Source organism: Ips typographus, linkage group LG14, assembly GCF_016097725.1.
Source record: "Ips typographus isolate SLU linkage group LG14, UJ_Ityp_2.0, whole genome shotgun sequence".
NCBI classification, from domain to species: Eukaryota; Metazoa; Arthropoda; class Insecta; order Coleoptera; family Curculionidae; genus Ips; species Ips typographus.
The window spans coordinates 1,051,287-1,064,250 of NC_138435.1; the positions used below are offsets into that span (position 1 = coordinate 1,051,287).

The following is a 12,964-nucleotide window of genomic DNA, read 5'->3' on the forward strand; positions in this document are numbered from 1 at the left end:
ATCCGGCCGAGTTCCTGGCAAAGAAATTTTACACAATTAACACAGTCAGTTAAAATGTTAAATTTTAGATCTAACTCTGTTAGTTTTTGAGATATCAAAAAACCGACTGCACCAGAGTCTTTTCCGGGACATTTTAACATAAAATGACACCGAGACGTCAACTGTAACTTGACAAATAAAAAAGTGGTATTTTTTGACAGTTCGAGGCCGCCATTTTGAATTTTGTGTCAAAATATTGACTTGCACCTCATTTTAAAGCAAATTTCACGTCACAAGTAAGTAAGCCTCGTTTATTATAAAAATAAAGTAAGTAAGGTACCTATAAAGCGGCGGATGATATCTGGGGGTAATAAGGTATATTACCCGCAGATGAGATGGGCCAATACTGCAGTAATTGCCGTCGTGTGCATGAATGTAGGGGGAGGGCGAGTCTAGTTCAGCCCCGTAAAGGGTGACACGCAAGGTGCTCTTTAAGTTGCGAGAGAACCCTTCTCTTTTTAGAGACATGAATAAATACTTTTTTTTCAAAATCGGTCCGTTTAGGTATTACTGCAACAAACAATACACTAGGTTCACATCTGCTCGTGGAAGATGTGGCAACATAGGGCACAGTCTCAACTGACAGTCGGCGGCTAAACATTTTGAGGTTAGGAATTTTAAAAAATTTAAAAACAGGCAAAACTACAAACAGAAGAAATAAAAAGTTAATTTAGGATTGTTTAAGTGTATTAATTAGTGTTGCAACACTTGGTGGTAAACAAACCAATCAAACTTTGGCTTGGGAACAACCACATTCAATTTTAATTATCTGGAAAGAGCACTGGAGGTGCATTCAAACGAGTCCTCATTAACAGCCCAATCCATAAAATTTGCAAGAAACGAAAGGCAGGCAATGTGTGTCCAATCCTGGAGACTATTAGGAAGTTGTTGCAGTTTGGTGATGATGTAGCAGTGTTTTAACTTACAACAGAATTGTTGCTGTTTTAACAACTTGCTTTTGTGATTTAAATTGCTTATTTAGGTATTTTCTTTTGTAAATTTACTCAGCAGCATTAAATACATATCAATTTTGTTTTGTTGTGTGATTTATTTAACATGTTCAGTTCAACAATTTATTGTACCAAAGAGCAGGTAGGTAAATTATCAAATTTTATGAAGAAAACTAGACTTTTGATAAAAAATAAACTCTTCTTAAAGATTTTATTTGTATATTTCATAATGAATACAATTAAAATAGTAATTTAACCTACTATCTGATGTAAAATACTGTATTTAACAGTAGCACCATCTGTTTCTAGCCTTATAGGTAGTCAGAGAAGTATAGGTAGGCAAGGGGGGCTAATTCTGTAAAATAATGGCATTTGATCAAATTTACATATTAAGTAACATAGTTAGGTACCTATGTCCTATATCTTTCTAATGTTACCTGAAATATTTCAACACTCTGCATATGGATTTTGACAACGCACCATTATAACCATTGCTTCAAACACCTTTCGTTGTTCAGTCACCAGGAGTCTTTTACAGCAGCCGTTGATAATGGGACCCTTTCAAAGCATGATAAGCAAACTCCAGAAAGGTACCTACCTGAAACATAAGCTATTTAGTATTAGCAGCTCATTAAAAGGTAGGGGCCTTCCTTTTTGATAATATTAGGTAAATCACCTTGTCAGCATCCATGTTTCTTTGATTGAGAAACAACCACTGGCTTGAATAAACTTGGTTCTTGGGACTAAGTAAATAGGTACCTATATGCATGGGCTGTTTCATTGTGATTGTGTGTTTTTTATTAGAAAAGGCATTCTTTTCTGTTTTCCTTCAGAATGTTTCACTGGGCCCCTTGATAGTTGCAAAGTGTAGGTGGGTGGCATTTTCAAAACTCTCTTCCCGAAACATACACACACACACACATTATCTAGGTACTTATCTAGTATCGCAGTAGTTACATCGAAATATTGTAAAATTTACATCAAAAATAAAACATTTCGCTTTGTTTACTACCTATTAATTTGCCAACAATGGCGGCCGATGACGTCAAAATTCTATCGCGCTCGGAACGCACGTAATAGACAAGAAAGGCAAATGATGACGTAACCGCGACGGGAAAAAAATGGACCATATCATAGAAAACAAAAAATATCCCCACATGAGTTGATTGATAACACCGTTTGGCCGATCTCGAACTAAGTGACAGCTACTGTCATTTTGACAGCTGGAATGGATTCCCCGTCCCCAAATTAGTCGAAAATGAGTACCATCAACCCTAGTGAAATCGGACTGGTTTTGACGTTATTAGCTGTCAAAGTGACAGAATAACAATAATGCATCTCAAGTGCGTTTTTTATCAAAACAAATCGAGTGAAGGGTGGTTTTTGGCTAATTTTGGGGCGCCCAATCCATTGGTGAAATCACTTCTTTGATATCTCCACAAATCGCCAGTGTCTCGAATTGAGTGACAGCTACTGTCATTTTGACAGATGGAATGGATTCCCCGTCCCCAAATTAGTGAAATCGGACTGGTTTTGACGTTATTAGCTGTCAAAGTGACAGATTAACAGAAAACAAAAGATAGAGCAGATTTCAAGCTTTCCAATCATATCCCCATACGAGTTGATTGGTCACACCGTTTGGCCACTAGAGGGCGTCAAAGTTCGTTAACCATAAAATCACATATTTTGTAACACCCACTGCTTTAATCCTAAATTACTGCCTTATTTGACAAGTTACGTCAAAATGTCATAGAAAACAAAAGATAGAGCAGATTTCAAGCTTTCCAATCATATCCCCATACGAGTTGATTGGTCACACCGTCTGGACACTAGAGGGCGTCAAAGTTCCTTCACCATAAAATCACATATTTTGTAACACCCACTGCTTTAATCCTAAATTACTCCCTTATTTGACAAGTTACGTCAAAATGTCATAGAAAACAAAAGATAGAGCAGATTTCAAGCTTTCCAATCATATCCCCATACGAGTTGATTGGTCACACCGTTTGGCCACTAGAGGGCGTCAAAGTTCGTTAACCATAAAATCACATATTTTGTAACACCCACTGCTTTAATCCTAAATTACTGCCTTATTTGACAAGTTACGTCAAAATGTCATAGAAAACAAAAGATAGAGCAGATTTCAAGCTTTCCAATCATATCCCCATACGAGTTGATTGGTCACACCGTTTGGCCACTAGAGGGCGTCAAAGTTCCTTCACCTTAAAATCACATATTTTGTAACACCCACTGCTTTAATCCTAAATTACTCCCTTATTTGACAAGTTACGTCAAAATGTATGTTAACACCCTGTATACTGCAAGCAAAAACTGTTTTGCAAACTTACGGTGTTGGGTTAAGGAGTTGATTAGGAACATTTTTGGTGTCTTGCAGTTTTTTTTGTAACTTTCACCGTTTTTGAGTTATTCAGAAAAATGCTTTGGTGCAACAAATATGTTAATCAGTTGAAATTGTGATTTGAAATTTGAACAGCCTGTAACTTAGTTATTTTTGGGAATTCAAGGAGGTTAAACCACTCAAATTAACCGTCTTGAGCTCCTCTTTTCAGTGATTAAAAAATTCTATCTGAAAAATTGCGTACAGAGTGACCAAAAACAGTCAATCATCATAATTTTCATGCACACCTTGTAAAAAGTAAAAAAAAATTGAACCACTGTTTTAAGAAATATGGTGATAGTATTATAAACGAGGACCTGGAGTTGTCAAAGAGTTAGTTAAGAAGATTGATAAAAAGAAGATCCCACCATACTCTATAAAATCATTTACAACAACTTGTAAGTTAAGACTCAAAATTAGAATAAATTTTAATAATTTGCAAGTGAAAAATTCAAAAAGAACTTAAAGAGGAACTACAAATGAGGATGATAATAGGAGTTTAGGCAGAAAGCTAAAAAAAAAAAATGTTAAATAATTTATATTAATGAACAGTCTTTAAAACATAGTTATAATCTAAAGTTGTCTTTAAAAACAAAAATGGGATTGTTCTTCTGTTAGACATACACAAACAGATATGTGTTTGCTCCCATATAGAATTAATGTTATTTCGTATAAAATTTCTTAGGTATAATTAATTTTCTTACAAAAAGTTAATAAACACATTCATTCACTAATATATACACTCTTCTACTACACATACTCACACTTTACTAATACAATATGTATTAGCAAAATAGAACGATTAATAATATTTAATCGTTTCACAGTTATTTATACAGCAAGGGACTTGAATCAAGTCACGTGTTCTATACAATATTTTATTAAATTTGCACCGCGCCCCAGAGGTGCAAACAACATTTTTTGTACGACGGAAATAATTAAGTAATTATATTTTTAAGGATGTTGATGTGGTTATAGTATTTAATCAATATCAATTGATTGTACACGTACAGGAGCATAAATGCAAAGCTGATTCAACAAATTATCTAGAGAATCATTTTTTCCAATTTGATTCTTGTGAATCTTGTTCTAATGAGCTAGCCTATACACCTTAGTGGCCAACGATATATTTGGTCTAATTAATGATCCAAATTGTAAAGGGTTAATAAAACTTGTCGTTTTCGCCACTTGTTTCCAAGTTGAGAAGAAAAACGTCTTTGATCTACTGCAGGAGAATGAGAAAGTGGAAATTATGATGGATGGCGACAAAAAAGTCCATATCGTCTTAGAGAAATAAGAATTTATAAAAGTGATGACGTTTTAAAGTTGATCCATAAAAGCAATCCAGAACGTTCATCCGGATCTTTTACGGTTTTCCAATTTTGTTATACAGGTGTGGTAAATCCAAAACCGACCATAAGAAAACCGTGTAACGGACAGAGAAACGTAGATAATTGCTTGCGCGGGACAAAGACAGAAAACGAAAAAAATATCAAGTAGGCCATATTTTTAGCGCGCTGTTGCCATACGCCGTAAGTATTCAATACCCTCGACAAACTAAAACGCGCGTTTTAGTTGGGTTTGTTACTCAAATTTGGAACACCCTGTATAATAACTGTTTATCCAAGAAAAAAGTAAACCTAAATATCTAGTAGTTTTGTATTTAACGTTTTATGCTACAATCAAAATCAAGGAAGTTAAGGGGGTGGTCAAAATTGAATCAATCACCCTGTACATGTCAATTTATAAAACTTTCATGGATTGGAGAAGTACTTACTAAACAGATTAATTCACTTTCTGAGAGAGTTTTATTGATTAATTTTATTAAAAAAAAAGAAAGTGGAAATTATGATGGATGGCGACAAGAAAGTCCATATCGTCGGACTTAGAAAGAAAATAACTTATAAAAGTGATGACGTTTCAAAGTTAATTCAAAAAAGCATTCCAGAACATTCATCCGAATCTTTTACGGTTTTCCAATTTATTCTTAGGTCTCTCTCGAAATCCTTTGCTACCATCTATGGCAAGTTCTCTTTTATAGATTTAGCTGATAACGAGAGTGAATCTAATACAGCTACAGCCGATCAACAAACAAGTAAGTAGTTTACAGTTTTTAAGTTATCATAATGGTGGTTGTTAGTATTTCTAAGTTTAAAGTAGTTCAATAGTAATTTTATTTGTTCATGATAAAAATGACAAAAAAAATGTTTTCTCATCAAACGACCTAACTCAATGTGTCTGGGAAGATGACCAAACTTGATCATTTAGAGGAAGTAAAAGTTGAAACAAGGTAAGTAGAATAATTATGTTTGAAACCTCTTCATTTTCCTCTAAAAAACAGAGACATAATTTTGCTAACTCTTGGTCTTTGGTTAAGTTGTCTTCACTCAATATTTGCCTACTTGATCCTGTAACTAACTTATCGATTTGCTTCTCATGATTTAGTTTTAGATCTGAATTAGAAATTTCTATCGTTTACGGTACACCATAACTTGCCTATCAACCAGAGACTACAATTTGCGCAGGTCCAAAACGAAAACACTGCCATCTGATGCACTGGCACCAACCTTATCGCCTCTCGAATTCCAACAAACCTCAAAAATACCACCGGTGCCCTTGTAGCTGTGCACCAACTGTCCCGACTGCGTGGACCAGATGTGCACGCACTTATCGAAACTGCCGCTGGCCAAAAACTTACCGTCGGGACTAAATGCGACCGAATAAACGGGCTCCGTGTGCTTGGTGAGGGTGTGCATACAAGCGCCGCGTTCCACGTCCCACAACCGGACGGTCGAATCGAAACTGGCCGAGGCCAGAATCAGGTTCATGTTGGGATTTTGCGTACCTGGACCGGTCGGCGACCACTTGATCGTGTAGATTTCTTTGGAGTGCGCCTGTAAATCGTGCACGCACGTGTCTTGTTTCATCGACCAAATTTTTAAGGTCATGTCGTCTGAACAGGACGCCAACAGGTTGCCTTGCGGATCCCATTTGATTGCGTTCACTTCGTTCTACAGGAAATACCAAACATTTTAAAAACATTTATACAAGGTGCTCAAAACATCAATTTTTAAATGTACAAAAAGTGAGCTTATTACTGTTCTCGCAACTGAGTTTACCCGTGTGATTTAGAAGTAGACATGCATTATTGACTTCATCCTTGTCTATTGTTCACTTTCAGAAAGGGTAAATATACAGGTGTGGTAAATCCAAAACCGACCATAGGAAAACCGTGTAACTGACAGAGAAACGTAGATAAATGCATGCGCGGGACAAAGACAGAAAACGAAAAAAATATCAAGTAGGCCGTATTTTCAGCGCGCTGTTGCCAAACGCCAAGTATCGACGGTATTGGATTTTGGCTACAGCGTACTGAAAATATGGCCTACTTGGTATTTTTTTCGTTTACTGTCTTTGTCCCGCGCATGCATTTATCTACGTTTCTCTGTCAGTTACACGGTCTTCCTATGGTCGGTTTTGGATTTACCCAATGAGGAAAAAGAACAAGTATCAGGAGGTAACAATAATACAAATTATAACTCGTTTGTGCATTAAGCGAGGGGGACGGAAGTTGATAGCGTATTCGCCTACTGCGCAGTTGAATTGACGCAAAGTCATTGTCAGTTTGGAGTTTCAAACCCGCAAAAATTTGTTGTTTGTATTTAGTGTTAATTTGTTTTGTTTGTTTGTGGTTCTTTAACAGTTGAGTTTTGCAAATTTAAATTAAGTTGTACAGTGGACAATAATAATAGTGTTTTATAGTGCCAACCGAAAGTTGACGGCCGCCATATTACTCCCCCTCTCCCCCTTGTTTCTGTCACCCCCTTTGTTTGCTATTGCTCCTTCCTGCTATATTTTTTTTATTCATTGGATTTACCACACCTGTATAAGTGAATGTCTTCCAAAAGAAACATTTACTGATTAGCGCTTCTATTTCTGTCAATTGTCAGTTTGAAAACCATCGAAATTTATTTGATTTGTTTACTATTAATTCTTTTCCCTTTCTTTGTGTTGTTAATCATTTATAAAGTTTTTTATTTACCACACCACCACAGTTCTTTTAAGAGCTATTGTTTCTACGCTTTTAACATTCTGTAAGTACTTTCATAATATTATTATTCATATTTTTATTTTTTTTATGTCGGCTGTCACGATTTAACCAAAATTGGCACAATTACTCACCTGTTTTGAAAAAAAAGTGGGAGTGTCTATTATGGTTTTTATTTAGCCATTTGGTTTTTCCTAAATTCAGAATTACTTACTATTACAGTATTTTTTTAGAAAATGCCTGGAAAAATTCTCCACAGACAAGCCCAGCAGTTAATTCTTAACCTTTGTGAATATTTTGAATTGGAAAAAACCAATGGAGGACCTTTAGAAGCTTTATCATCTGTTCAGGAAGAAAATAAGAAATTTTAAGACCTTACATATTCTTACTGATGTATTTTTTTTGATACTAGAAATTTGCAGCTGCTCTGAAAATTTCCCGCAAAACTGTTTGATTCCAAAAAACCAAGCAACTAATGATTTCCTCACCTAGAAAACGTAAATTGAGACGTTATCGACGGGCCAAGACCACTGATTTATCTGAAAGCATTAAAATGGATGTTCGAAATACATTATATGATATGTACAAGGATAGTATGTTAATAATAGTAAAATATATCTACTTTTGTAAGAAACATCTATTAACATTTCATTGTTTCCAGAAACTGAGATTTTTGGGTTGCATTATAGATTTTTCATAAAAATTTCTTGAAAAATATTAATAATAAAGTCATAGAAAAATAAAATAAGCGTCTAAAATGTTTTCCAGCGAGTTTAAAATAAAATAAGTGGATTGCAACCTGAAAATGAGATATAAGATACTACAGCATAACTCAGAATGTCTTATTGAATTTTTAATTTGTTGTTTTTATTTTAGAGAAACATGTTACCATCCAGAACACCTAAATCAAGAGCTTAAAGTTAAAGAAATACTACATATTGGTGATACATCTCTGCGAATTTTGGTAAATAAATTAGGTTTCAAATTTAGACGGAATTCTATGATCCAAATGTTATTTCGGTCAAGATATTTTTGATTTGCTTTGGTATAAGGTTGTTTTAGTGCAAATTTGCAGCCAAAGATCTCTACTTTCTGACTGACAATACAGGCAAAATTTTAAACGTGACGAAGCTTTAGACACGCCCTTTTCTATAATATGAACACAACAGGTTTGTTAATCATCATATATAACGTAAAGTAATAAATGACGTAGCTTTCGTGACGCACGGGTAAACTAACTCCGCGAGAACAGTACAAAGCATTTTGAGATATTACAAGGCATTGCAAGTATTTTGAAGTCTGCATATTTCAAAATGTTTTGTGGTATTTTCGTTGGAATTTTGAGCGAAATAAAACCATTTTCAAATTTACACGTGATATTCAGTTGAAACAATATTTATTATAAATTGTTATTATAATTTACCAATTTTCAACGTTAAAATTACATTTTAAAGTCACGTGACGGTCTTTGACTGGTGTCAGTTGGCTATTACAGTGTTGCAAACTGAAAATTGCGTTATCAACGTCAGGTAACGCGTATTTTACAATTTCAGCTTTTACAAATGTCTAAATTTAATTTACCAAATGATCGACGTTTAAATTGCATTTTAAAGTCACGTGACTATTTTTGACACAGCTGTCAGTTGGTTTTGGCAGTGTTGCAAGCTCAAAAGTGCATTATCAACGTCACGTAACGTGTATTCTACAATTTCAGCTTCTACAACAGTCAATCCTTTACTGTTTACCGTCCTTGTATACCACAAACATCTAGATGGCGTTTTGTGAGTATTAATGGTAAAGTAGGCCGTGCATTATTTTTTTCACGCGTGCAAACATCGCCTACTATACTAGAAAGCCTAGAAGTTGCTTGTCAAGAATTCCAATATGGCAGAAATAATGGTGACAGTTTGCCTTTGTTTGTATTGTGGAAATTGAGTTTTTTGAGGATTAGATGAATTTTTACGGTTTAAAATCAAAACTTGAGGTTATTTGCGTAGGTTATTTTTGTTTGCTGTCGTTCATAAGTTTTTCAAGCCGCATTGTAACTAATCGAACCAATTTGTTTAGACTGGACTTGATTGTGCATAAAAAGCTCTATCTAATACATATCTGGATCAGGAATGAACCTTTTTTGATTTTTCACTCACAACTTGCAATCAACTACACGAAATAATAAAAAAAAACATATTTCTTACTACATTTGCATTCGTTTGTGTATAAAACAAAAACTGCTAACGCCGCTATTAAAAGTGACATTTTAGGCTTTCTAGTATAGAGGGCGGTGCCTAATTCAACCAAATAATATTATGACTAACTGTCAAATGGTCACCAAACACACAATATTGGTTATTAAACAACTATAGTAATTAAACTTACGGTGTGACCCTGGAAAGATTTGATGGGACGGTCCACAGACAGTTTGCACACATGAATACATTGATCGGTCGAACAGGAAGCAAAAGATGTGTTAGTTTGCCAATCCACGTCTAAAGCAGGAGCCGAATGAAAACTGAATTGTTGAGTACACTGGCCACTGGCAGCATCCCAAATAATTGTAGTTTTATCAACCTGAAAGCCCGGCTTAATAACATTTGAAAGATGAAAAGTGCAATAACTCAATACCCCAGCAGACAAGATGTAATTTCCTTTTTTGTTCCATTTCAGAGCAAAAATCGGTCCTTTGTGTTGTCCCAAAGTGCTGGCCAACATGCCGTTAGTATTCCAAATCCTGGCGTATCCATCGTAGCTACCTGTCGCCAGCAAACTGCCATCGCACTACAAACCCCTCGAAATTAAACCAAAAACACCAAAACCATCAATTTAATACTGACATTCCAGTCCAATGAGGTCACGTCCTTGTTGCTAGGGACTTCACTGTCACCTTTACGGATACAGTGACGTAGAATGAGTTGGGCGCGGTCTTTGGTACCAGCATTATCGCTCATGTCCCAAATTCGGGCGGTACTATCACCGGAACCGCTGGCTAACAGGTCTCTAGTTGGGTTCCATGCACAAATAAATACTTCAGACTCGTGACCGCGCAACGCTGTCGCTTTTGAGGGTGGAATTTCAATGGATGTGTCCACGTCCATGTTTTCGTTTTGGGAGGACGCAACTGGAGCTGCAACAAATTTGGTACTTTGAAAATGGCAATTTCATAATCTAGTTCATGGGCTTGTAAGCCATTCATTTGGAGAGCCATCATCAAAATGTCTGGTTTAACCCCAAAAACTAAATAAACACAAGTGATATATAAATTTTACAGTAAAAGTGCAACAAAAATAACTGATTTGGACAAATTGCCAGAGGAGTCTAGAACCATTTTGAAAGTGTCAGAGATTTCTAAATGCTACTGAAAACCTTCTTAAAAGTGCCAGAAGCCTCTAAAACCTTCCTAAAAATTAAAAATTAATCACTACCTGTGATTCAAGTTACTCAAAACTGATCAAATGATGGTGTGTCTATAGTGACGTCACTGCAATTTATATTCGATTTTACTTTATGTGTTTACAGTTTGAATCAAACTAGTTTGCGATGACGTCAGTCGAGCACATTTACCGAGAAAATCTGCCGACATTGTAAAACTGTGTCTCTATAATGACGTCATTGCAATTTACCTTGGATAATACTCTATTTGTTTACAGTTTGAATTAAACTAGTTTGCGATGACGTCAGTTGAGCCTTGTTGCCATGAACAGTTTAGGTGTGGTAATCAGTGGTTCTCAAACTGTTTTTTGACTTGCAAACAATCCTCAGAGTGTCACCAGTGGCTCTCAAACTGTTTTCTGATATTTTACCTTAGAGAGAACCTCCAGAGTGTCACCAGTATTTCTCAAACTGTCTTAAAACCCTCAATTTTGACAGAAAAGAGTTCTAATACACACTAACGCTTATTTGCATTTTATGAGTGAAATGAGTGACAAATCAGTGGTTTTCAAACTGTTTTTTGACATTTTTAGCTTACAGAAACCCCCCAGAATATCACCAGTGGTTCTGAAACTGTTTTGAACCCCTAACTTTTAAAAGAAAAGCGTTCTAATACAATATAAGGTTAATTAACATTTTATGAGTAAAATGAGTGGAAAATCAGTGGTTTTCAAACTCTTTTTTGACATTTTAGCTTACAGAGAACCCCTCAAGTGTCACCAGTGCATCTCAAACTGTCTTAAAATCCTCAATTTTGACAGAAAAGCGTTCTAATACACACTAACGCTTATTTGCATTTTATGAGTGAAATGAGTGACAAATCAGTGGTTTTCAAACTGTTTTTTGACATTTTTAGCTTACAGAGAACCCCCAAAATGTTACCAGTGCTTCTCAAACTGTTTAAAACCCTTAATTTTTAAAAGAAAAGCCTTCTAATACAATATAAGGTTAATTAACATTTTATGAGTAAAATGAGTGGAAAATCAGTGGTTTTCAAACTCTTTTTTGACATTTTAGCTTACAGAGAATCCCTCGAGTGTCACCAGTGCTTCTCAAACTGTTATAAACCGTTTATTTTTGGAAGTAAAGCGTTCTAACAGAAAATAAGAAGTTACTGATCAAATGAATCAACTAATCAACAATCAAACCAATTAAGCTCTCTGCTTTACCTGTTAACTAACTAGGCAGCAAGGTTGCCAGATTGTAATAAACCAGCCTTTTACAAGTAGAACATTAGGTTCATTTTTTCCTTCCACATGTGCTTTGAGTATTGAAGTTATTACCATGCTTGACTAGCTAGTTTTCTGCATAGAAAAGGACTTAACAAAACGTACTTGTTCCTTCTCAACACTACAGTTATTTTAAGCTCCATTTGGCAACATTGTATGAAACAGTTGATGTTTTTAATCTGTATTATTTAGGCCCTAAACTACCACTTGCATACAAAGACAAAAATATTTGTAAACATAATGTTCACTAGAATCTAAAGCAAATGTTAAAATTTCTAAAAAACTTACTTTCTTCCCCATTTGCTTCTGCTGTTTCATTCTTAATAGATTGTTTCTGTTGGTTTTGTTGATTCTGCCTAGCGGCGACCACATCGGGCATAACAGCATCGATGAGGCTCAGGCTTTCGACCAACCGTTGCTCCGTACCGTCGTCAGCTATACTAATCTCGGCCTCCGTGTACTGGAGCCCTTTTTGCAAAATGCTAAGAAGGGCCGCGGGCGGCACCAGGGCCCCATTGATGTTGGTTTGGGAGATGTGCGACTCAATGCCGAACGTGTACGCAGAATGCTGGAACCCTACAACGGAGAACGAAAGTGGCTTTTGTTTTGTTTGGCCATTTTGAATTCCCCACCACTCACCAGACTCTTGCAAATACCGGTAAACCAGAAAGTTCACTTCGTCACTGGAAAAACTCATTTTAGTTTACACATTTAGATCCCTGGTTTCAGTTTAACCAATAAAGGACGCACTGAAACTCTGAAACCACCAGGAAATTGATTTGAAATTGAAAAATAAGTACATAGAAGTTGGAACAACGCCATATGCAGGACAAATGAACAGTGGAAGTGGGGTTGCGCGTCTCGGTGCATTAAA

General features: G+C 35.8%; 1 protein-coding gene across 4 annotated transcripts; it reads right to left on the minus strand.

Moving 5' to 3' along the window:
• Positions 1 to 1,188: 1,188 nt before the first annotated feature.
• On the minus strand, positions 1,189 to 12,936 carry LOC145737608 (F-box-like/WD repeat-containing protein TBL1XR1). Of its 4 annotated transcripts, none has more exons than XM_081992360.1 (8): positions 12,730 to 12,936; positions 12,379 to 12,666; positions 10,267 to 10,556; positions 10,058 to 10,210; positions 9,812 to 10,003; positions 1,666 to 6,398; positions 1,427 to 1,583; positions 1,189 to 1,344 (listed from the first exon to the last, which is right to left on the minus strand). In XM_081992360.1, exons 1-6 carry the CDS (start codon positions 12,785 to 12,787, stop codon positions 5,898 to 5,900), a joined length of 1,482 nt encoding a protein of 493 aa, XP_081848486.1. In that variant the 5' UTR covers positions 12,788 to 12,936; the 3' UTR covers positions 1,189 to 1,344; positions 1,427 to 1,583; positions 1,666 to 5,897. The 4 variants fall into 4 exon arrangements, with proteins under 4 accessions (XP_081848486.1, XP_081848484.1, XP_081848485.1 ...); XM_081992358.1 differs by having other exon boundaries at positions 1,427 to 1,587; XM_081992359.1 differs by having other exon boundaries at positions 1,400 to 1,587.
• Between the last annotated feature and the right edge of the window lie 28 nt (positions 12,937 to 12,964).